Source organism: Lactuca sativa, chromosome 9 (genome assembly GCF_002870075.4).
Source record: "Lactuca sativa cultivar Salinas chromosome 9, Lsat_Salinas_v11, whole genome shotgun sequence".
NCBI lineage: Eukaryota > Viridiplantae > Streptophyta > Magnoliopsida > Asterales > Asteraceae > Lactuca > Lactuca sativa.
Genome location: NC_056631.2, coordinates 216,565,934 through 216,591,976, shown reverse-complemented (window position 1 = coordinate 216,591,976; position 26,043 = coordinate 216,565,934). Strand labels below are relative to the sequence as shown.

Genomic DNA, 26,043 nt, shown 5'->3' with positions numbered 1-26,043 from the left:
TATATTTGTATACCCATAAATATCCCCTTCAAAATCTTTGTTGTTACTCATTTTACTTGGTTTTAGAGACATGAAATAATTGTTGCCACACATTAAGTATACACCTTTATGAGCTTGTTATGCACCCATATATTGAGTTAGTGTGAAGATGTCATCATCATACGTCAAAGCCCTTAATCTAAAATATATTCTTGCTTATATGATTTTGAAATGTTAGTATATCACAAGCGGAACAATGTAGCCTAATTCACATGTTATTATGTCCGTCTCATAAACTGAAAACTCATATACGTAAAGCAAATCGATAAACTAAAATATGACCATCATCACCTCTTATGCCTAGAAATTTATTAAACCTCTCACCATGATGAAGTTTCATGGAAAACAGTGCGAGATTAGCTTCTGCTATACAATAAAACACAAAACCAAAAGCAATAATGTAGTATGTTTTATCATTAAACCCAAATTTAAATGGCTTTCATGTAATTAATTGAGACATAACCATTTATCATATATGTTGAGGGTATCAAAGTTTTGATCCAATGGACACAAAAGTCCATATTTTAGACACTATTGCTAGCAAAATGCAAAGATATAATTATTATAGTTTCTAGAGATAATGGGTGATATTAAAGAAGGCATTGGAATGACCAACATAAATAAAGGGATTATAATTGCAAACATAGGCTTAAACTAAACTCATTATTGTGGTAATGGCTAGGGAGCATCGACGGAAAAAAAATGACAGAACAAATTAGACTTTTGAGAAGGACTAAGCATCAATCTTGTTAAATGTGCAAGACTTATTGCATATGAGTTTCAATAGTAAAAACTAACCTGAAAACGGGAAAGGATGAAAAGAGAATGAAGGACTTTCTAAACAATTTTATCATTAAAAAATTATCTCTTAAGTTTTTATTTGTTTAATCAAATGGGCTCAAGGCCCAATAAAATATTTAAACAATCCTAAAATGAAGTTAATTATGAACCCATGCAGCCCAAATTACACTTCTACATCTCTACACAAGTTTAAGTACAACTGAAAACCAAATGCAACCCCAAACGCATGAGACACCCGTCTACGATTAACGTGGTTGTTCCTCGATCTTACCAGAATTCAGCGATCGATTGATACTCAGAGGCGTAGATATCGGTACACATAATTCATCTACATACGTAATTCTACATATAGAGTGAAAATGGCGGAGAATTCTAGGGTATTGTTGCCGGTTTTCTTATTGATGCTACTATTGGTGCAAAAGGGTGAATCTGTATGGTTGAATTTACCTAGATCGGGAAACAAGTGCGTGACGGAGGAAATCCACAACAACGTCGTCGTCGTCGGCGATTACGTCGTTATCTCCGATGATCACCTTCATCCCACTCCGACCATCTCCGCTAAGGTAATTATAGATGTGTGTGTCAATGTATGTTTTACTCTCCTAAGCATCTGCATGCCGCAACTTAAGAAGTCCTTTATAATCTGTCTGAGGTTTTCTTTTTGGTAATTATTGCGTAGAATTGTGTGTTTGAACAATGACTTATCGATAATTCTTAGGTTTTAGTTCATGAATTTTGTGCCTTTATTTCACTTTTGAGCTGTTGGGAAAACCTTTTTGAAGTAATCCTCCCCCAAATTTGTTTTTTTCTTTTTAAGAAATAAAAGATTGAGTATTCATTGATTTTTAAAGGGTAATTTGGAAGCATGATATCTATCTTTATGCTAAACTACAACAATGCTTCCTTTTTCCCCCTGCAGAAAGAATTACGAAGTGGAATCTTCTTTTTGGGGACAAAAAGGAGTATATGATTGATACAAAATTTTACACCAATGATCTCCTAAAAAATAGTTGCATTATAATACATAAAGTCAATTTTATTTTATCAATTTCTAAAACCCATAGCAGAATTTAAACCACAAAAATACTCATTTTTCTCCTAGAATCAGAATGTTACTAATATACTACAGATGATGTTATATTGCATATCCTTCAAGTTCATCCAACCTCTCTACTATGTTCTCTTTCTTAGTGACATTTGTTACTTTAACAGGTCACATCACCTTATGGAAACATCCTTCATCATAAGGAGAATATAACACATGGTCAATTTGCGTTCACATCAAGTGAAGCAGGTCAATATGTGACATGTTTTTGGCCAGATCACCCTAATCAAGGTGGTGCCTTGAGTGTTAATATTGACTGGAAAATTGGAGTTGCAGCAAAAGATTGGGAGAGTGTTGCTAGGAAAGAAAAGATTGAGGTGAGAATAAACTTCTTTTTTCCCAATAAAAACATCAAAGATGGACAAGGGTATTTTGGTGAAAATCATCATACATTGCAAGTTATGGCTTGAATCTTGATGTTTGTTTGAATTGATTTATAGGGGGTTGAGCTTGAATTGAGAAAGCTTGAAGGAGCTGTGGAGGCCATTCATGATAATTTGCTATACCTCAAGGGCAGGTGAGTTTTCTTACTATGTTCATTTATTCTAATAAGTTAATAACAAATTATTTTTATTTTTTTATAAACAGAGAAGCAGAAATGAGAGGAGTGAGTGAGGCTACAAATGCCAGGGTGGCATGGTATAGTATCTTTTCATTGGGTGTTTGCATTTTGGCTTCTTGTGGACAACTATGGTACTTAACGCGCTTCTTCCAAAAAAAGAAACTTATTTAGATTTTTCTCAACCCTTATGGTAATATTATGAAGCGGGACTTAAGTTATAGAATCATCGTTCCTTTTTTTTTTTAATCTTGATTATGGTGGATTCGAGATTCTTGATACTATATGTAGAGATATATAAAGATTATCCTTTTTATGTGTGATTTTCAGATAGTTGGAATTAGTTTTTATGAGTTATGACCACATTTTTATGTTTCTTCATCAATTATACTATTTATATTGGTAGCAAAATGTAACTATGTTGGTATTCTAGGTAAATGAATATAAATGACCAACATTTGTTTTTAGCATTAGCTATGTGGTACCTTGAATGTAATACTAACAACACAACTAACAACTAACCCAAACTCAACAATGACTACATGGTTGGAAGACTTCATAACACATACGTGCATCTAGCATGCTATAATGATATATGGTTGTCATGATACTCTATCGATGACACACACATCACATCAAAGGTCACAACAACTCAAAAGCACACAATAAGTCTCCCGCGCCCTACATGATATGAAATAACTAAATGCATAAATAACTTGCCAATAACAAGTAACCTAGTGTGTGGGCAATCAATAATAGGAACGAAAAACAATAACAACTACAATATGACAAATGTATACACTATACAAAACCCTAGTCTTAGAAAGTAGCAAGGATAACAACAATTGCAACATTAAGAAAGGCCTAAGAATGGTTAAAAACTCTAATAGCTACAATGGAAGTTGTATGCATATTTATGCTTGTATATATTCCAAGGAAACCTCTCCACACAATCCATAAAGTTGAGGACATGCAAGAAAGTAACATATATTTGGAATATAAGACTAAATAGTATGGGTGCGGGTATACCATAGAAATGGGTTCATAAATTTTATTGGTTATAGACATGGAAAATATATATAGAGTGACGACTGACCCTGTTAACGACCTATATATATGTGGCTAAGGTTTAGGTGTCCAACTATACTAAATGCACCAAAGCATCATAAAACAAGTTGGTCCTTTTTAGCACTAGACTGACATTCTCATTTCGCTTGTTCAGTTCAACGAAAGTCGGTACTAATCAAACACAGTTTAGCCCTATGATTGAATTGTGATAGTTGGATTCCCTCTTCCTATAGCTATGACTGACAACCCCTATAAGTCAGTTTTTACTCCCTCTTTGAAGGTCGAGCTTATATAAAAGTCAATATGGTCTAGCTAGTTCTCACTTCTCCCCTATAGTTATAGCAGTCCTGGGGAATTCTTCTATCTTCTTTGAATGAGGAGAGAGAGTACTCATTCCTCTCCCGTAGGTCGAGTGGCTTCGCTGATGAAAGAATAAGAGAAAAAGAGATGAAGATGAACAAGTAGGATATGATAGTAGTGAAAGGAACAAGCTAACTAGGAAACGCATGATAGTCACTTGTAGCAAATGCCACCAAAAGAGGTACAATTCAAAAAGTTGCAAGAGACAAGGAGGTGCATCTGAGAGGAATAAGAAAATTGGAATATGACATTTGAGAGGAACAAGAAAACTTGAATACTGCATATGAAAGAAACGAGAAAAGTGGAATAGGAAAGAAAAAATTGATAGAGTCGGTTGATAATGTTTTCATGATGTTTTTTGAGATGGTAAGTGGTACTTGTTTGAAAATGGTTTGGTTTAATTGTTATGTAGTTATGCTAGTTAATTAGACAATAATATCGTTTTTTTTTTGTTATGAAACTAAATATAGCGGACCGCTCATGTTGAATGAAAGTGTAGTTTGGTATAAGAAGAAAAAGAAAAAGTTGATGAGTTTCAAGGTTAATTTTGAGAAGGCGTATGACTAGGTATTTTGGGGTTATTTATATGATGTTCTCAACAAGATCGGGTTTGGTGCTTCTTAGTGGGGATGGGTGCATGGTTGTCTTACTTCCTCAAGGGATTTTATTCTCATTAATGGATCGCATACTTCTGAATGCCAACTTCAACGGGGTCTTAGACAGGGAGATCGTCTTTCTCCTTTTCTTTTCAATTTAGCCATGGAAGGTCTTCATGCTACAGTTAAAACGGTTGTTTCAAATTCTCTTTTACGAGGGATTCAAGAAGGGTCAAAATGTTATGGAGGTTACTCATTTCTTTTATGCGGATGATGCAACTTTCCTTGGTGGGTGGGATCAAGAGAGTTTCACTAGTATTGCTCAATTGTGGAATTGCTTTCACCTTGCTTCCGGATTAAAGATTAACCTTCATAAAAGCAGGTTACTGGGTATTGGGATTAATTTTATGGCAGTTGAACGGATAGTTATTAGGTGTGTGACCTTAAAACTAGGGGTGAGCATTTGGACCGGCCCGGACCGGACCGGCTCTTGGACCGGACCGGTTATGGAGAATTTTGTGGACCATGGACCGGACCGGATGAGTCGTGTCCGTGTCCGTGTCCGTGTCCGTGTCCAGGTCCGAGTTTTCCGGTTTTTGGACCCGTTTGGACCGGTACAACTTTAATTGCTTAGAGTATAATAAGTAATCTACATTGATGTATAATATTATAACTTGCAAAATTAATATGTTTCCGTTTCACGCCTAACTAATCTACATTGATGTATAATATTATAACTTGCAATTTCCAAAAATTAATTTTCCAAATAAAAGCAACTAACATATAAATCAAGTTCACCAACAAAAGTTAAACAATTTTAAGACAAACATACAAAAGTATTACCATAACAACAAAAATCATAGTTTAAACTTTAAAATCAATCAAACTAACAAATTTCATAAACTCATAATCTAATCTTTCATTGGACTCTTCCTCATATCATTGTCATTCATATGTAACATATTTAAAGCTTGTGCAATCTCTACATAAACACACATGAAAATGTTGTTAGTATTTAATAAAAAGTAATAATTGTATAAAAAAAGAATAAAAAATGTAATTTTTTACCCAAAGCTATATCATCAACGTTGTCAACTATCGGATTTGTAAACTTTATCACCCAATATTGGGTGCATAACAAAGCTTCAACTATCAATGTCGATAAATTAGTTTAATACTCACTTACAACTCTACCACAAGTGCTAAACGCGGACTAGGAATTATAGTATAAAATAATACTAAAAAGATGAAATATTTCAGCTTTGATAGCTTTACATTGAAGAATTGTAACTCAATGAATATAATACCAAAATAAACAAAATTATAGTCTAAATTCATCTACAAATTGTAAACTAAATGTTGGAAAAAACCGTAGGTCAATCCGACTTAAAACGAATGAGTTATGGGTGTTTAAAAAACATCACAGATTATAAAATCTTGCTAAAAAACTGAATTTTTTCAGCTTTGATAGCTCTACTTTGAAGGATTGTAACTCAGTGAATATAATACCAAAATAAACAAAATTATAGTCTAAACTCATCTACAAACTGTAAATTAAATGTTGGAAAAAATCAGAGGTCAATCCGACTTAAAACGAATGAGTTATGGGTGTTTAACAAACGTCACAGCTTACAAAATGTTGCTGAAAAGCTGAATTTTTTCAGCTTTGATAGCTCTACTTTGAAGGCTTGTAACATGGTAAATATAATACCAAAGTAAACAAAATTATAGTCTAAATTCATCTACAAACTGTAAACTAAATGTTGGAAAAAACCGCATGTCAATCCGACTTAAAACGAATGAGTTATGTGTGTTTAAAAAACATCACAAAAATCTTAATCATGTCCAACCGGTTCTAAACCCGGTAAAAACCGGACCGGACCGGGAAAAAAACCAGACCGGACCGGCGAGAAATCTTAGAACCGAGAACCGGCCCGGGGGTCCAAAAAAACGGTCCGGTCCGGTCCGGTCCACCGGTCCTGTCCGGTCCACCGGTCCAAATGCTCACCCCTACTTAAAACTACCCTTCATGTACCTTAGTCTTCTAGTGGGTTCTAGTATGGCTATAATTGATGCTTGGAAGAAGTTGGGGAACTTTTTCTCCAAATTATCCAAATGGAAATTAAAGCTTCTTTCAATTGGCAAACATCTCATAACTATCAAATTTGTTCTTGGTAGTATTGCTTCCTATTTCATGAAAATCTTTAGAGCTCCTAAAAAAGTCATAGATGAATCTATTTGAAACAGGAAGTGATATTTCCACTTAATAATTTGATTCATCCACATGAGGTACAACACATTTGCAGTTATCGTATAAGTTGGTAAAACATACATTTCAAGTGGATGAATCAATTTATCAAGTGGAAATATCACTTCACATTCGAAACCGGTTCTTTATGGGGTGTGATACGGATGAATCAATTTATCAAGTGGAAATATCACTTCCCAATTTATCAACACATTTCCCCTATCCCTTCCGGGTTTACAGGTTCAACGTTTTGTTAGACTTCTTTTATAAAATTCTAACGTTCCAAAAAAAATGAAATTAAATATGACAAAGAATTTTTGATGTGATGATTTGATGCCTGGTTTTATGAATGTAGACTGATACGAAACCACAAAAGAAAATTTGTTGCTGTGCTGAGTTTATGCGTGCACATCTAAAAAGATTATCCGATTTTTTATTATTTGTGTTATAACACGTATCATATGGTCCTTAAGGACAAAAGACATAAAAAGAATATACCTTCGGTCCATATCTATTTTATTGAATGTATTCTTTAAAATCCGCATTTTAAAATACATGTCATTATGTTACATTCAAATAAAATACTAAGTTATTTAAATACGAATGAATTTTATGCAACCCTGTTTCTTATATCATTATAGATTAGTAACTATGTTATTTTCACTTGCAACTTGCCCAATATCATATATGTAAAACTTTTAAATTATTTATACATATATAAAGGGAATATTTTGAAAATTCCAAAAAAACAAGTTAATTACGAATATTTTGAAAACTCCAACAAAATATGATGCATACTGATGAATAAATGGCCATTAACTAGTCAAATGACTATTTTAAAGTCTAAAGCCAATAATGAACTACAAATCTTAACCACTCAATTCTTTCTAATTAATTAATTATGTCGACAGAAGAGTTCCAAAGACAAGGAGTTTATAATTTTTTAGTCATCTCCTTTTCATGAATTTAGTTATTTAGATATTTTATCTAAATATTTTTTTAGCTTAAAGTTAATATAAAACACACAAACGACTAATAAATAATCGTATGAAATTAGAATATCTATTTAAAATGTTTTATAAAAAACAGTGTTCAAGATTCAAATTTTATACAGTCGAATAATTATTAATATTCTGCAATTTATTCTTAAGTACTAGTCATACAAAGGATTCAGTGTAGGCCACTCAGGAAGACGATTTATCTTTTTTCTGTTACCGCTGAAGTGGACGACAAAGAGGAAAACGGTCGACATATGATATGGCAGATAGGGTGAAGGGGCCTCTAATAATAATAATAATAATAATAATAATAATAATAATAATAATAATATGGAATAGTGACAAAAATTAGATAAAAACATGTCATTAAATTAATTAATATAAGCAGAATATATACAGATGTCGTCCATGGGAGTATGGGACCATGTCCATATGAGGAAAAATATAGAAGAGGCATCCAATGTCCTAAACAGGCTATTTTGGATTCAGAGCCTAAAAGTCAAAAGTTTCTTGCATTTATACCAATATCGTCTTTTTAATCCCTGAAAATAGTCCCGTTAAAAATATCCTATATCCGAATTATCCGTCTGACTTTTTCGGGTATCGATAATTCGGGTATCGGGTAATTTTTTCGGGTAATCGGATAACTCGATTTTTTGGGTCGGGTAAAAGGTATATTTTTGGGTTTCGGGTATACCTGAATTACCCGAATTATTTAATTTTTTTTTTGTAAAGTTTGTACTATATAGAAAGTATTTGATCGCGCTTAAACTAACTATCATTATTGTAAAACATGAATTTTTTTATTATAACAATATGACACTAACAATATTAAAAATATTTGTTTATATATCATCATGTTCTTTAAAACTTAACTCTTTTCTAGATTATAATTTTTATTGTAACTAACAAACTCATTATCTTGACGAAACTTCAGAACATGGCAAAACTTATGGCTACAATTATCTTAAACATTTTAAACCTTTAAATTAAGATCTTTAAGTATTTGTTTTTTTAACATCTTATTTGATTAGATTAAGTTGTTAAAAATTTACTTGATATCTAAGGTATTATTGATTAAAAAATCTCAATGTTCAAAGCTTGAGTAACTTCGTTTATGTCTCGTTTGTTTATATAAACAAGACTAATAAAGCACGACGTATTTATTTCATTAAATTTATTTTCCGGTGAAATTCAATATATATATTTCGGGTAATACCTGAATTACCCAAACCCGACCCGATACCCGAATTACCCGAATTTAGTTTGGGTGGGGTAACGGGTATTTTTGCTAACATGAAAGACCCGAATTACCCGAAACCCGAAAAAATTACCCGATCAACACCCCTACTTGAAAATTTACTAGTATTATTGTTCTTTTTTTTCAAGGGAAAATTTAATCTATTTCTAAATTACTTCATAAATTCATTTATACAAAATTGCAAGAATGGTCTGTGTGGTTAGGTCGAAATTGCCACTTTGGACCAAACATATTTGGAATAGCACTCATGGTCCAAAAGTTTTCATTTTCTTGTCATTTTGGTCCAATTTACTTTAAACTTTTTGGTAATAACGATTTTGCCCTTGTTTTTTCTTTTTCAGTTTTATTTATTTATTTATATACTTTAATAACTAAAAGAAAAATAAAAAAAGAAAATACCTCTCTCTCTCACTCTCAACCCAACTCATCCCTTATCATTTGCAAGAACAAAGACATTCTTGCATACCAAAAGGACTCAAGAAGCGTTTTCTGATCCTTACTCTAAACACATCAACATAACAATGGATAAATTGGTGATAATGGGAACTCTCTACTGTTTAAACTCACAAAGATTTGTAGGTTTTATTGCCCCACCCTCGTAACCAGCAACCACCAATGCCTCCGTTGTGGAATCTGCTACCTTCAGCACCCTTCGTCTTCACTGACTCACATCGTCCAGATCGATCAACTGCCATCATCATCTTCTGCTTTGATTTTGAACCTAGAAACCATTCACAAACTACCACTTTTAGTCACTACATGAATCAAACCTTATTTCCCTTCATCCTATTTCACCGTCACTGTAAAAAAATGTTTTCTGCAATGTAATCTTAATCTTGGTCGATTTCGAATGTGAAAGCCCTATATCTTTCCATCTTTATCACCCTCACTGAATCTCTCAATTTCTCTCGTTTCCCTTCTACTTACTATTGAAAGAAAAGTGAACTAAGTATCGAGTGATTTTGTTATTTCCGATGAAAAGTGTGGTTTAAGGCTTTTTATGATTTGGGATTTATTCCTAATTTTTCCTCTGTATTTCTTTCAGGTAATTTAGTATATCCCAATCTAGGTTCATGATCAACAAATTTCATTACTACTCTGTTTTGTTCTTACTTCGTTGCATATCTGTAAATACGATTTTCATATGGGTTCCATTCTAAACCTTTTTAACTCTCTGGGTTAATGTGTATCTAGATTTGTGTATGATTTATTTATATCTTGTAAGCTAGGTTGAAATGATGGGTTTTTGAGCAATACATCAATCCTATGGTGTACATGTAAACCCTAATAGCTTTTGGATCTAGTTTGTCTAATGAACATGCAATTGAATATCCAAAGCTATAAACCCTAGATCTATCATATAAGAACTGAAATAAGGGTTTAGTAATTACCTTTGATTGTTATATTGCAATAACAATCAATTCCTTGCTTTGATTGGCTTCAGAAAGCTTAGTGCCTCAAGTGCTGCACCTCTAATGGAGTCACAAACACCACTGAGCAACTAGGTGAAGAAGGAGAAGAGAGGAGGCACCCAAAAACGTCTAGAAACCCTAAGGATTCAGTTCACCACGTTTTTGGGGCCATAAGGGTCCTTTATATACGTAGGCTATTAGGGTTTTCAACTAGGAAACCCTAATCTGACTACTCAAGCCTTAAGCAGTCCAATGGATCATTCCAGAAGGCCCTTGGACGATTTCTTTATGGATCTGCATATAGAATTCGTCAATTGCCATCTAATGAATCCTAAGCCCAACTTTGTAACTATCTTATAATTACAATATCAGTCCCCTAAGTTTAATTAATCTCTTTTAGCCACAAAATTAATTATCAATTAATTATTGACTAATATTAATTAAACAATATGATTTCTCCTTTAATATATTATTCTCATAATATATTAATAAATCATATTTAAACATTTCTCTTCTTAATTCATCCTACATATTGCTATGGTGAAGGCAACCCAAAAGGACCATGCTCATAATCGGGTCAAGTACATACCAAAATAGTTATGGACTTAGAAACTAATCCAACATGAACTTCCATACAATGTTGTGAATAAATCAAATTGATGACAGGTGGCAAAATGGGTGATATTAACAGCCATGATCTAAGCTTTGGAACAAGTTTGGAAGTCGATGGGGGGGGGGGGGGCTGCTAGGGTTTAGCATCTGGAGAGAGAGAGAGAGAGGTATTTTCTTTTTTATTTTTCTTTTAATTATTAAAGTATATAAATAATTAAATAAACTGAAAAAGAAAAACCAATGGCAAAAACATCATTACCAAAAAGCTTAAAGTAAATTGGACCAAAGTGGCAAGAAAATGAAAACTTTTGGACCATGAGTGCTAGCCCAAACTTGTTTGGCCCAAAGTGGCAATTTCGACCTAACCACAGGGACCATTCTTGCAATTTTGTCATTCACTTATGTTTATGACAAGACTTGAACCCTCAACCTCAATGAGAAATGACAACACCGGATACCGTTAGACAAGAAGTCTTTTGGTTAAGGAAGGAGACAACACCAGATAAAAGTCAAATGTTTTGTTTGTTTTTTTAACTGTGAACATATTCTTGAAATTTTAGATTACGAGATGTTATTATCATTGATTTTTAAACTAAATGACATGTTTTATATACATCTAATGCAATCTATCTGTATTTTTAGTATGTTTATTTACTAGGTGTAACACTCATGTATTACATGGGTTAATTTAAAAAAATTAAACATAAATGTCTAAATATTTAGAACTTTGGATTTATAGGAAAATTTAAAAAATAATGAATAATTAAAGTTTATTTTTTTATCTTTTAAATTTAAATAAATAAACTAAATAAACTAATGAGGTTTAATTTGGGAATTTTGAAATAAGAAGGTAAGTCTATTAATGAAATTGATATTCATTTATTACTATATTTATTGTAATTATTACATTAAAATGTATTATGTGGAATTTATTAAAATAGAAAAACCCATAAAATTACATGTGGAAAAAAATTAATTCAAAATAACCACAAAATGACATTTGGCAAATTGAATGAGAGTGTTACATGTGGCAAAAAAAACCTTCATTTATTAGAGTAGATTTATTTTAGATTTCGATACAAACAAATTAATTCTTGAAAATTTTGATTTGTTCTTTAAGGATTTCAAATATGTTCTTGATAATTTTGAATAATTTTTCTTTTGTCTAATCTGAAATCTAAAGGTTTTTTTTTTTTTCTTTTTTGCCATAATGTACTTTTGATGTAACATGAAGCTCCTGTTTAATAAGAAATGTCAAATTTGAGAAATGATGGTCAAATTGACAAATACTTAAAAGTTGGATAATTCCTTTATTTCTCTAAATCATATGGTCATTTTTTCTCAAAATCATATGGTTATTTTTTTATTACTTTTATTTTGAAAGGAGAATAAATACATGGATAAACAAATGTTCTAACCAAAGATATATTTATTCGGTAACAATTCAATTATAATTTTGGATCTATCATTTTCTAGTTACATATGTATTAGTTATAAAAAGTCATAAGTTCGTTAATTTATGAGAATGTTGTATACTTCGATTGGTGTTTTTCAAGGTTGTAGAAATTGATCGACGGTAGTCTAACAGTGGACCGGGGTCAAAGGATTAATTGGCTAAGCGGAAATTAATCGAGAACTATTAATTATTAAAAAATTAATAAATATAATATTAATCCTAAGAATATAACATTAATCCTTGAATTAGTTTTCTCTAAATATCTTAAGAGGAATTGCTATCAGTTTTGTGCATTGTTGTTGAACTCGTGTAGATTATGAAATTATCAATGTAGCTCATCAGACAGCCTTAAATAACATCACAATAATGCTAGACATAGCCGGAACCTAATTGGTTGGTATCTTTCAGTTATCTTTCTTCCACCAAAAGAAGTTATGTGTGTAGAATTAGCAACAACAACAATTCCACTGTTCTTTCACACATACATTTAATCGAGCACATGGTATGCATCGACGCTTCAAACATTGTATTGATTCAATAATTGTGTTGCTACTTCTTAAACCGAAAATCAATCCACCGGAATCATATCTTATTGTCATTTGGACGAATTGATTTGAGATTATTAGGTTCCACTGGTTTGGAATTGACATCGATAGATTACAATTTCTCCTAATTCGGATTAGGAGGAGCACCGTATACCAAGCATTTACGATAACGAGCATTTCGGTAATCATATACAGAGGAGATTGAATTGTTATTTGGTCAACAATCGCTAGAGGGTGGAACACCAAATATGCTGAAATCAATCTCAGACCTAATCACACCATAATCATGTCGTAATTGTGCTAACCTTCAATAGATTACTAAAATCAGAAAAAGGAGAAAGCAGAAAACTTGTGTGAAACAACTGAAGATAATCCATATGCATCGATTTCATGTAAAGAATTCAGACCAAAGGTGATGCATCATCCGTCAGAGAAGATGAGTCCATAACTTGGAGAAGAAAGCACTCGACGATTTCACGTTTCGAGTGATTTTAATTCGTAAGAAAGCAGTTGGATTCCCATGCTTCACCGTCGTTATCCCACATCGATGGAGTTGTGAACAAAAAATGAAGGTTACAAGTTTGGCATCCCACATCGTTAGTGGGACAAAAAATAAAGGCACACATATCTTATAAAAGGAGACTTAGGTTCCTTTAAAAAATCAAACCCAACTACTTAGTGGGCTAACTGGATCTTTTGAGCCCATGTTTAGCTGGACCGATTTAGCCTAATTTGGAGTTTGAATTGGCCCGATTTAGTATAATCTGGATCCCGTTTGACCGGTTTTGACCGATATTGAGCAAGACCGATTATTTTACCCTTTAACCCTTATTTGTAGGCGGTTGGAGGCCGCCAAGCGTCTAGGTGCCGATTAACCGGCCGTCTAAGTCGATTTTTACAACCATGGTGTTTTTAGTATCCTGATCATTTGAGTGTTTATGGAGTTTAAATTGGTGTCACAAGGAACTCAAACTATGATATAATAAGAGTCATGTAATACAAAGTGTATATTGATATAAAAAATATGAACCCGACTATGAAAGATGACATGGGATTAAGAGGGAACATGCGTTGGTTTAGGCTAGCGCCTCAAAACTTAAATAGAATCTCAAAGTACAATAAAAGAACGACTTTTAAAAATAGTATATTAGCATAAAATGAATGAAAGAATTTGACTTTCAAGAGATGATTTTGTTAATTTAGAGAGCCAGCTGACTCTATTCAGATAACCATAATCCCTTAACTTCCTCCTTAAGGCATTAGATAAGGCAGGTGTATCCAAGATAACCACAATCCATTAACTTCATCCATAAGGCATCCAAGGCACCCTTAGAGCCCAAGGAAACCCTATAGATGTTATAGATTCCGTTTCCCCTCATTAGGGAGGTTCTAGAATTGTCCAATGCTCAACTATTGAACATTGTCACCTTTACTCCCTACAGTTTTAGTAATTCCTTTAACCCTAAAATTGATTCCAAATTAATTTTTGATTAATTATTATTTAAACAATATGATTTCTAATTAATATAATATTTCAATAATACATTAATAAATCATTTATTTTGATTTCTAATTAGTTTTTTAACCAAGTAATAAATTAATAAATCATTTTTCTCTCTCTAACAGTCATCTTATTCAGTTGTCAGGTTTGAAGGCAACCCAAAAGGACTGTGCTACTATCAATTAAAGTATATACCAATTATAGTTATGACCTTAGACACCTAATCTAATAATTTGTGCATTTTAGTTCTTGAGTTGTACGTGGAGAGTACCACAAGGTACGCTTAGCGTACAAGCTGTAAAGTGAGTATGTAGGGCGTACCAAAAGGTATGCTTAACATACTCATGCGAAGGCTTGGACGGGGTTCCGTATGCGTACGCGGGGCGTACAACCTTGTATGTGGGGTGTACGCAAGGTTTAATGAAAACCCTAATTTTCAAGTGTGGACACTATATAAACATTATTATGGACCATGAGACCATTATTTTCTCAACATCATCTGTCCTCCTAGCCCTATACTCGAAACCCCAAGCCTCTCTCTTCCATTTTGAGCTTATAGTATCCATTTTGGTGTGTTTTTATCCATATTCAAGAAGTAAAAGCTTGGTGCAAGGTGGTGGATCAAGGAGGAGCTTGTGGATCTCGACCTTTTTGCTTCATTTCCAACTTATTTGAGGTAAAAAGATATGAAATTGATCAATGATGGTTTAAATCTATTATGTTTGAGTTTTTGTCCCTTTTGGCCCATAAATGAGATCTAGTGGTTTGATACCACTCCAGGAGCTTTGAGGTGCCAATCCTGGTGCTTCTGAGGTTCTAGATGCATCAAGTTGTCATCTTTATGGTTTAGATCCATCCATGTATGAGTTTATGCCATTTTGTGAAAGTATAATGCTATATCTTGAAGTTGGGATCTTTTTGGGGCATACAAAGTCACCAAGTCAGTGACTTTATGGTTCTATACATCTTTTAAGGGTTAGATATGTGTTTTGGGCTTATAGTCTTAAGCATTAAGAGCTTAAGACTAATTTTTGGCTTAATGGCTTCATACACTAGGTGTACAAGTCCGTACGCACGATGTACAACCCAGGCTGCGTGTACGCTTAGCGTACAGCCGAGTACACCCCGCATACTTAGTTTGTTGGGCTTCACATCTTTTGGGCCTCGGTTGGGCCACTTCTTTGGACCTTGTTGCTTTGGGCCTTAATGAGCAATCTGGAATCAAGATTTTGGACTAAGGAAAATTATTGGGCTTTTGGGTAAGGCCCATACAAGGGGTTTGGGGCCAATTTGGAAAAATGGGCCATAAATGGGCCATGAATGATTATTTGGTTTCAAGCCTTTTAGATTGTGGATTTGGGCCCTAGTCTTGGATCAAACTAGGTCGGGTGGTCATTTTACCCCAAGTATGGATTATTGGATATAGATTGGAACCTAAGTGTTAATTGGGTGTTATTTTGTACTTATAGCTCGGGGTGTTGTCAGGACAACAACTAGGGATCTTCAGTGGGATTCAACATTTGAGGTGAGTTTCCTCACCATATATAGCGGGTTAAAGGTACCAATGTCGACCCATGATATGACCTGTTAGAATACTCATTGTCTGTGTGACACTAGTATGTGTATGTGCTTGTATGCTTTCTGGGTGGGCCCGATGATTATACTGTATGCTATTAGTTGTTATGTGTTATAATTTGTATGTGGGCGGGGCGCGTTATCCGAGTTAGGACGTGACTTGTTATACTCATTTGGCGGGGCCTATTATCCGAGTTAGGGCAGGGCCCGTTACACGCAATGGACGGGGTCTCGTTATGCGAGTTAGGGCGGGACCCGTTATACTTTTGGACGAGGCTCGTTATATGTTATGTATTTATGATATGTGATATATTGGGGAACTTATTAAGCTTTGTGCTTACGGTTTCAGTTTATGTTTCATGTATTTCCGGTTCCTAAGGGAAGAACTCGAGTTGACTACATCGCACGCACCAAATAGATTCCGCATTTGAGATTTCACTCTGATTTTTATGATGTTTGATGCACTTATTTTATTCGGGATGCATGGATAATATTAGAATACTGTTTTTACTTAAACTAAAAATAAAATTTTTTGAATTATATTTTTTGGACATTACATTACACCAATAGTACATGCATCTTTAGAAAATTGTACTTATTACTAGGTTCTTTTTGTCTCACAAATTACGATTATGTTAATCCATAAATCTGTTAAATATTAATATTGAAAATATATTATTAAAATAAAAATGGTTGAAATTTGATAAAAGTTTATTTTGTCAAGAAGGTGAAAATATTGGAATTAGAAGAGGACAAAATAGCATTAGTGGTACAAAACAGATGCTTCCTCATCAGCACTAGTAACAGTTGTGCAAATAACACAGATAAAGAGAAAGAGAAAAGGAGATGCATTAACCTTGAATTCTCTCATCATCTTGCACAACTTCAAAATTCCATCAAAGTCATTCATGTTTTAGAGTAAAATCGACAGAGATAAACACATAGATTGAGTGCACAGATGCTCTGCAAATGGGGAAATCCCAACCCCAATTGCCACTTAATCACCTCCAGCAGCAGCAAAATCGTCACGGGTCTTCGTTCTTTGTTCGATGTTCAAGGGGTTTCTCAAGAACTGCTCGATTGTTCAGTTTCAAGTGTGCTTTCATTTTGCTCCTTAGCGCTTCCGTTTCCCTTTCCGCGATCTTTTCGGTCGTTCGTATTCACCATAGACAATCTGGGTACGATGCGAATGATTCAATCAAGCACAGTGGTATGTATATTGATTCTTTTATTCGTTCGATTTTCTTTATTTGAATGTTTGGAATTTGAATTTCTAGTTTTACTGTAATTAGGGTTTTGGGTGGTTTGTTTTTGGGATATGAACAAATGGGTTATTCTAAATTTTACTTAATGATCTCTGAATTGAACTCCTCTTGACTGTTGACTATGAAAACACTAATATACGGTTTATGTAACTCTGATCAGTTGAGCAAATGGGTCACCCGTGATTCAGATTTAAGCCAAGTTTTAGTGATCTTGAATTAGGGTTTTATGCGTGATCTTGATCGATGATTTTCAACAGCAATTTAGGGTTTATATTTTTCTCCTGGAATAAGAATGATCGTGGATTCGGTTTTCCACTCTCGCACACTTTTTTTTTTTTTCAAAAACTTCAAACATCAAAAGCTAATTCTCGAAAAAACCAAGTTTATGCAGCTCCCTTCGTATAATTAGGGTTCCTAAAACACTTTCTAATTTATCTATTGATCTTACATTCCCTTCATATACAAACTTTTGGGGAAATCATGTGTATGCAACTAACTATCCATGGATGTATGTATGATTCATATGGTTCTTTTGGATTATTGAGTTGACCTTTTTGTTATTATTTCAGCTAAAGTTCAGGCATACTTCAGATTAGAAAAGGCAGTTTCGTTTCTTCTTCCTCAAATTACAAGACTAGAGTACGATATATACAATGAAATAGGTGTCCCTGGCACACAGGTTTGTTGTAACAACAAAAGCTAGTTTCATTCTTTTTGTCCATTTTAATATGGGTTAAGTTGACAATTATGCAACAAATATTTCACATTTTTTCCCAATTTATGCAACAAAGTGTTCTTTTATACAAAATTTGCAACAATGTTTTTTCTATGACCAAAATATGCAATCATTAGTTGCGTAAAATGGTAAAAAGGTGAAACATTATTGCATAAATTGATAAGAATGTGAAATATTGTGTATTTTGCAGAAATTAATTAGTTTATAATTACTATAATAGAAAAAAATGAAAGTAGGTTGCTATAATAAACAAAGAAACCAAAGTATGTTGCTATTTATTGCATTCAACCCTTATCAATGATTGTTTATTTTGCAGGTTGTTATCTTATCAATGCATGAATCCAGTGAATATAACTACACAGATGTGGTCTTTGGTGTTCTTCATAAACCTATGAACTCCCCTATAAACCCCATATCTTTAAGTGTCTTGAAAACTTCATTACTTGACCTTTTTAGTCAACGTTCCAATTTGACTTTGACAAAATCGATTTTTGGTTTGACTTCTGATTTTGAAATTCTAAAGTTTCCCGATGGGATCACAATTATCCCAAGACTATCTCCTCCCGTTTGGTTTCTACCCGAAGTTCTTTTTAATTTTACCCTTCGTAATTCTCTACAAGAAATAGAATATAATTTTCTTGTGTTGAAGGAACAACTAAATTCCGGATTGCAGTTAATGCCTGATGAGGTATGCTTTTTTATATTCAAGAAATATCAAAACTACTTTAATTTATTTGTGTATTATAGCATCCTACGTTTATTTTACATTAATTTTTTTTAATTATTATAGAGTGTATTCTTGCAAGTGACAAACAAAGTCGGTTCAACCCAAGATCCACCCGTAACAGTCCAGGCATCAATCGTGTCAAATCTAGGCAGTCTCAACCCTCAAAGACTGAAGCAATTAGCACAGGAAATTACCGGATCGCCCCCGGGAAAAAACCTTGGACTTGATCACTCAGTTTTTGGAAAAGTTAAGGAAATCAGTTTGTCGTCTTTTCTGTCTCGTACTCTCGACGCCCCTACACCTTCCCCGGCTCCTTCACCGGAGCAAAACAGTCCCACCGGAGCTCCGGCGAGTTCCCCGTCTCCTTCTGGTGGGTCCGATGATGACGTGTCACCTGGTCCACGTCAGCATGGCGTTCCACCTGGCGGTTCTACTAGTTTGCCACCAAATCTTTCTCCTTTGCCTGCTGTGTCTTATGGATCGGTTCCTAGTCATGAAAATGGTTTGGCACCTTCACCTCTGCCATCATCCTCTTCTTGTAAGTTATCCTTCTCTTTTTCTCTCTCTCTTGTGTTATAGCGAAGGGTATTTTGGTCATTTAATAAAGAAAGAAGAATGGAATTGAGTTGAATTGTTTCAACCGTCTATTAGGAACGGTGTGAGACATATTGAACACTGAATATGAAGGATTCCGGCGGAATTGAATTCCGTTCCGTCCATTTGGCAAACAAACATGCGGTGGAATGGAATCTTGAATTCCAATTCCGTTGGATTCCATCAAAATTTGATAGTTGGTATAATTGCAATTTCTAATATTAATTTCATCTTCCTCCAATGCTTTTGCAGGTGGGTTACATTCCATATCGTATTACAGGATGCATATATGGTGGTGGTGGTGGCTTACAGTTTTGGTATTAGTAACATGATACAAAAGTTATATATATAAGATGAAAAGGGTTGAAAGTCAAGCTATAGATATACGATCGTCTATATATATAATATATGAATATAAATATAAATAATATAAATATATAATGCAAACCAGTTGCGGGTCAAAGCCAAAATGTGGCGGGCCGCTTTGCGTTCCTGACAGCTGACTGAATATTCCCTAAGGGAAGAAAAAAAGATTGATCTTCATCAAATCAACAAAGTGAATGTTTGTGTGTGTGTGTGTTCATGTTCATGCAGTATCATCAAGGAGATCCAACTGTATCTTGAAATCGAAAGTTGAAAATACACTTTTTTTTTTTCTTGTGGTTCTTTTTGAACATCTGCATGCTTGTTATCAGTGTTGTCGTGACTCGAAACAAAGAAGTTTTAAGTAGTTTGGTTAGAAACTTAATGGAAAACAAGTAATTTTCTATCATCTTTGTAGAGGGCATTGTCTTTTGGTGTTCAGTTAGACTGAGACTGTTGTTAATAGGACAAAATTGCAATATTACTGTTCCACATCGAAAGGTGGAACAAGAAGGTATATATTCGTCAGAGCAAAAGACATAAATGTATTTTCATTTTCATCATAGAAAATATTTTGATGCAAACAGTACTCAAATGGTCAAAGAATCACAAATGCAAACAGAAAAGGTCTCGTTCCTTTCTATTCATCAACAATAAAAAGATCTTCTCAACACAAATAACAAATAAGATACTCATGACGAGCTCCAAAGTCCGGCCTAATCAAATGACATCAAAAGAAGATAAAGCCTAATCCCTAATTAATAGTTCTTTTAAAATTAAGATAAACTAATCTAAAAATAAAAATTAAATTATTAAAATGTGAGATATTGCCCAAAATCAGCAACGTGAGTTGCCTCTGCATCGGCATCATCCTCCCGGGCTTGAAAAGGACTCGACTCCGAGTCCACCTCCTTGTCGCTGGTCGATTCATATGGCGAGAGATCAGCAACATCAAAAGTAGCAGAAACATTATAGTGACCCGGAAGTTTTATCTTATAGGCATTATCGTTAATACGCTGAAGTACACGAAAAGGACCATCTGCACGCGGTTGCAACTTGTTGAAACGGCCTCTCGGGAAACGCTCTGGACGTAAGTGAATCCACACAAGATCGCCTTCCTTGTAAACGACCTGTTTACGATGTTTGTTGGCTTGAACTTGATAACGCGCGTTGTGTTTAATGATATTGTCACGTACCCGCTGATGCAACTCTTTAATATACTGGGAGCAATCTATCCCATTACTACTAACAACCTTATCACGAGGTATCGGAGAAAGACCGATGGGAGTTATGGGATCGCGACCATAAACAATGCGAAACGGAGACATTCCTGTTGTACGGTTTACTGAACGGTTATAAGCAAATTCAGCATGCGGCAAAATAAGGTCCCATTTTTTAGGTTGTTCCCCCACGAGTGTACGAAGTAAATTCCCTAAACTGTGATTTGCCACTTCCGTTTGCCCATCAGTTTGGGGATGGTGGGAGCTACTGAATTGTAGTTTCGATCCCCAACGATTTCCACAAAGTGCGCCAAAAAAGACTGACGAACTTGACATCACGATCTGACGTGATCGTCTTCGGGATTCCATGAAGTCTCACAATCTCTGCAAAATATAATCGTGCGACTTGGCTTGCATCATAAGTTGTGACACACGGTAGGAAATGTGCCATCTTTGAGAAACGATCAACAACAACCATAATCGAGTCTTTTTTCCGTTGCGTACGAGGTAAACCTAGTACGAAGTCCATACTAACATCCTCCCACGGAGCTACAGGGACAGGTAATGACGTATAAAGCCCGAAATTTGAACCCCGAGTCTTAGATATATGGCAAATCCGACAACGGTTGACAATACGTGATACATCTCGTGCTAGTTTAGGCCAGTAAAATCTTTCCTGAAGTAACGCGACCGTCTTGTCCCGACCAAAATGACCCGCAAGGCCTCCTCCATGGCTCTCCAAAATAATAGCATCCCGCAAGGAACAAATAGGAACACACAACCGTGATCCTTTAAATAAATAAGCATCGTGCATCGAGAAATCATTGAGGGGCTGAATTTGGCATTGTTGCCACACTTCCTTAAAATCTGGATCATCTGGATACAAGGAGCAAAATGAGTCAAACCCTTGCACCTGCACCTGCATGCTGAGAGGAGAGCATGTCGGCAGCTGAGTGCGTCGGCAACAATATTAGATGCCCCAACCTTGTGTCGGATAACAAAAGAATAAGCTTGTAATGTCTCAACGCACTTTGCATGGCGGGGTTTGAGTGCATGTTGGCCATTAATAAACTTAAGAGCCTCATGATCAGAATAGAGGATAAACTCGTTAGGTAATAAATAGTGTCGCCAATATTCAACTATGCGTACAATTGCGTAAAACTCTTTATCATAAGTAGAATATTTGCGACGAACATCATTAAACTTCTCACTAAAAATTGCGATTGGACGTTTATTCTGACTCAATACTCCTCCAATACCCAGCCCTGAAGCATCACATTCCACCTGGAACACATCACTAAAGTTAGGAAAAGCTAAACACGGTGCTTGTGTCACCCGATGTTTTAATGCGACAAAAGCATCATCAGCAGCTTTTGACCACTTAAATACACTTGCTTTCATACACTCTGTCATAGGAGCTATGATACTGCTAAAGTTGTTAATAAAGCGTCGATAAAATGAAGCCAAACCATGGAACTTTCTAATATCATTAATTGAAGTGGGTGTGGGCCAACTCCAAATTGCATTAACTTTATTGGCATCCATGCGTATACCTTCTGAAGATACTAAATACCCAAGGAAAGTAACCTCTGTGGTAAAAAAATGGCACTTACTTGCATTTGCATACAATTTTTGCTCCCGTAGAACCGTGAAAACTTGTCGAAGGTGGAAAAGGTGTTGATCGACATTCTTGCTAAAGACCAATATATCATCAAAATAAACCACAACGAAATGGCCTATAAAAGATTTAAACACATGGTTCATGAGACGCATAAACGTGCTCGGAGCGTTTGATAACCCGAACGGTATGACCATCCATTCATAAAGTCCGTCTCGAGTTTTAAAGGCAGTTTTCCACTCATCTCCGGGTCGCAACCGGATTTGGTGATATCCGCTCCTTAGGTCAATTTTAGAAAACACAGATGATCCATGAAGTTGAACTATTAAGTCGTCAAAACGAGGAATAGGAAAACGATATTTTATAGTAATTTTGTTGACGGCCCGACTATCAATACACATACGAAAAGCACCCCCTTTTTTAGGTACTAATAAGGCGGGAACCGCGCATGGACTCATACTTTCTCGAATAAGGCCCTTTTCAAGTAGCTCCGACACTTGTCGATGTAATTCTGCATATTCCGCGGGTTCATTCGATAAGCGGGTTTGTTTGGGATGACCGATCCGGGTATAAAATCAATACAATGTTGAATCTCACGCATCATGGGCAACCCCAGGGGTATGTCGTCGGGAAATACCTCCTGAAATTCAGTGATGAGAGGCTGGACCACAACTGGAATTGTAAGCTCAACTTTATTGGTTTCTTGTATGACTAATGCAAATAGAAGATCAGGTGGGTTGAGCCTGGTAAGACCAGCAACTTCAGATCTTGTGATAAGTAAATCATCTTTTGTCACATGGCGCGTATCAAGAGGTGCTAGGGTGATATGGATGCCGTCCTTTATAAACGAATATGTATTTTTGAACCCATCATGTTTAGTCTTTCGATCATATTGCCAAGGTCTTCCCAACAATAGATGACATGCGTCCATTGGAATCACTTCACACCAACGTCATCAGAGTACTTTTGACCAATTGAAAAATGTACGAGACACCTCTTAGTTACTTTAACAGTGTTTCCTTTTTTTAACCATGTAAGTTGATAAGGCGCAGGATGATCTGTAGTGGTAAGGCCTAATTTCTCAACCATGTTGGTAGCCACCATATTCTCACAACTACCCCCATCTACTATGATATCACACACCTTTCCCTTAGTTGTGCACTTAGTGTGGAAAATGTTATTTCGAAGCCATAAATGTCCATCAGTTGGCTCTGATACAGCAACATTAAGTACTCGTTGGGCTATCAATGCTTCCCCTTGATCCGCATAAAGAACTTCACCCTCATCATCTGTTGCCTCCTGTTCGTATACTGTATCATAAATGGGCATTTGGTCGTCTATCAAGGTTGCTAATTGCTTAGGTTGCTAATTGCTTGTTAGGGCAATCTCTTGCGAGATGTCCTATGCCTTGACATTTAAAACAACGAATCACACGTTGCATAGACGGAGCAGAAGTAATGTCGGGTGTAGTCTTACCTGAGTTAGTGTCAGCAACCCTTGGTGCAATGAGTTTTGAGTTTTGTATTGTAGAAGTTCGAGACGAGGAAAAATGTTTACTGGTCGTTGCTCGTTCCCGTCCCTTTAACTGTTTTTCTACCCGTAAAGCCAATTTACAAACATCTGTATAAGTCTAATATTGTTGCAATTGGACCACTTCTGATATCTCAGTTCGAAGACCACCAAGAAAACGAGCAATGGTGTGTTCTTCTTCCTCGTCCATCGCACACCTCATTCACATCTAATCAAATTTAGTTATAAACTCTTGGACCGACAAGTCAAGTTGTGCTATAACATGGAATTCAAGAAACGCCTCTTGGCGATGATTAATGGGAAGAAACTTTGTTTGCAACAACTTTTTCAGTTTTACCCACGTATGCACTTTAGACTTCCCTTCTTGCATGCGTTGTTTTTTCACGTGATCCCACCATAATGATGTGTATTTACGAAGCTTAATAACAACAAGTTTTACCTTGAGATGATCGGGTATCTCCCGCAAGTCGAAGACTCGTTCCACTGTGCTCAACCAATCAATGAAATCATCAGGGTGGGCGGTACCATCAAATTCGGGAATCTCAACTTTGATACCCAAAGTGCGTACATGATCTTCATGTGGATGCTGTCACACCCCCAAACCAGAATGGCGGAAACATTCGAGGGTGGATGACTTCACGTAGTATCACAACAATTGAATATTGTAAAGAAAGTAACACAACCATCATATATATAATGCAAACGTATAATGTGGCGTTATACATATTAGCAAAAGAATATTACAATATGATGATAAATGTTCGATAATAAAACATCCTTAGTGTTCCTTCTCCAAAAGCTGGTGGTTACCTGTATCACTGATTCCCTGAGAAATACAAGTGGTTTCGAAAAAGTGTCAACAATTAAGTTGGTGAGTTCATAAGTGTTTTGCATTGAAAAGTATGTCCTTTTTGGTAGTAAATCGATGAACGAGGTTTTCAGAAAATCCAATATTTTCTATAAATGGTTTGAAAAGTTTCCAGAGTTGGAGTGCGTTAGTATGTTCCATACTTGAATAAAAACGATAAACTTTGTGCTAAAAATAAAGTGGAAAACTGAATGCATATATGAACCTCGTAAATCAAACTTGTTTTTATACTTTTATGTGAGTTTTATAACCATACTATTGACACTGACGGCCTGTAACAACATTCTTCAGGTGTTGTAGTGTTATGACATTTGTCACCCCAGACCTGCCGGTCTAACTATAGCTAATAGTTTAGGTGCGGGGTTGTCAATCCCGTATAGATCTATACACAAGTATCACGCTCTCTCTCTAAGAGATTATGGTATATAATACAGGACTTGAAATGCATACATACGAGTACGTTGAAGTTTGAATATCTCACATTACTTGGTATAAACAGATTTACGATGATAAAGACTTTACTTCATTTGAAAGTATTTCATTTGTCAAGATGTATATGTAAAATGTATGAATAACTTGTTAACTATACTCATTATAGTTTCTCAAAAGTATGTTTCCATTTAGTAAGAATAACTTGGTGATATAATAGCCCTCTAAACATAAAGATGTTTGTATCAATACCCTATAAGATAGATATTATAATTATGTTTATAAAAACGATATTTTGACTTGTAATGTACTTGTATTCCCCCCTAAAACATGAAAAGAATTGAAAAGTAGGGGCATGAACTCACTCGTTTGGTTTGAAGAGAGAGAGGCTAGAGTTGAGCAGAACTTCGACCGCGGAAAGTTGCGTCTTCGGGCTCTTCGGGGATCTCTGCAGCGTAGATCTTTCGTCGGGGGCTCGAGTGCGGAAACCGAGGGCGTCAGGATGATCTCTGGGGCTTAGAAGTTTGGGAGAGTGACTGAGGATTTGAGAATGTGTG

General features: G+C 35.2%; 3 protein-coding genes across 3 annotated transcripts; 2 read left to right on the top strand and 1 right to left on the bottom strand.

Annotated features, from left to right (window-relative positions):
• The first annotated feature begins 1,045 nt into the window (after positions 1-1,045).
• LOC111919241 (transmembrane emp24 domain-containing protein p24delta3) lies at positions 1,046-2,885 on the top strand. The gene is made up of 4 exons (XM_023914852.3): positions 1,046-1,403; positions 2,053-2,262; positions 2,386-2,462; positions 2,534-2,885. The coding sequence occupies exons 1-4, from the start codon at positions 1,200-1,202 to the stop codon at positions 2,676-2,678; spliced, it is 636 nt and encodes a 211-aa protein (XP_023770620.1). The 5' UTR covers positions 1,046-1,199; the 3' UTR covers positions 2,679-2,885.
• Positions 2,886-16,930: 14,045 nt separating this feature from the next.
• LOC111919242 (uncharacterized) lies at positions 16,931-20,119 on the top strand. The gene is made up of 5 exons (XM_023914853.3): positions 16,931-17,346; positions 17,971-18,080; positions 18,454-18,825; positions 18,928-19,402; positions 19,711-20,119. Exons 1-5 carry the CDS (start codon positions 17,106-17,108, stop codon positions 19,788-19,790), a joined length of 1,278 nt encoding a protein of 425 aa, XP_023770621.1. The 5' UTR covers positions 16,931-17,105; the 3' UTR covers positions 19,791-20,119.
• Positions 20,120-23,113: 2,994 nt separating this feature from the next.
• Positions 23,114-23,590, bottom strand: LOC111919256 (uncharacterized). The gene has a single exon (XM_023914867.1). It carries the CDS (start codon positions 23,588-23,590, stop codon positions 23,114-23,116), a length of 477 nt encoding a protein of 158 aa, XP_023770635.1.
• Positions 23,591-26,043: the final 2,453 nt, after the last annotated feature.

Bases quoted from the DNA above. Each gene is read 5' to 3' on its own strand.
- LOC111919241 (XM_023914852.3), top strand. From the start codon at position 1,200: ATGGCGGAGAATTCTAGGGTATTGTTGCCGGTTTTCTTATTGATGCTA. The intron at 1,404-2,052 runs GTAATTATAGAT...TTACTTTAACAG, and splicing joins CTCCGACCATCTCCGCTAAG to GTCACATCACCTTATGGAAA. The intron at 2,463-2,533 runs GTGAGTTTTCTT...TTTTATAAACAG, and splicing joins TTGCTATACCTCAAGGGCAG to AGAAGCAGAAATGAGAGGAG.
- LOC111919242 (XM_023914853.3), top strand. From the start codon at position 17,106: ATGGGGAAATCCCAACCCCAATTGCCACTTAATCACCTCCAGCAGCAG. The intron at 18,081-18,453 runs GTTTGTTGTAAC...TTTATTTTGCAG, and splicing joins TAGGTGTCCCTGGCACACAG to GTTGTTATCTTATCAATGCA. The intron at 18,826-18,927 runs GTATGCTTTTTT...TAATTATTATAG, and splicing joins TGCAGTTAATGCCTGATGAG to AGTGTATTCTTGCAAGTGAC.
- LOC111919256 (XM_023914867.1), bottom strand. From the start codon at position 23,590: ATGGACGCATGTCATCTATTGTTGGGAAGACCTTGGCAATATGATCGA.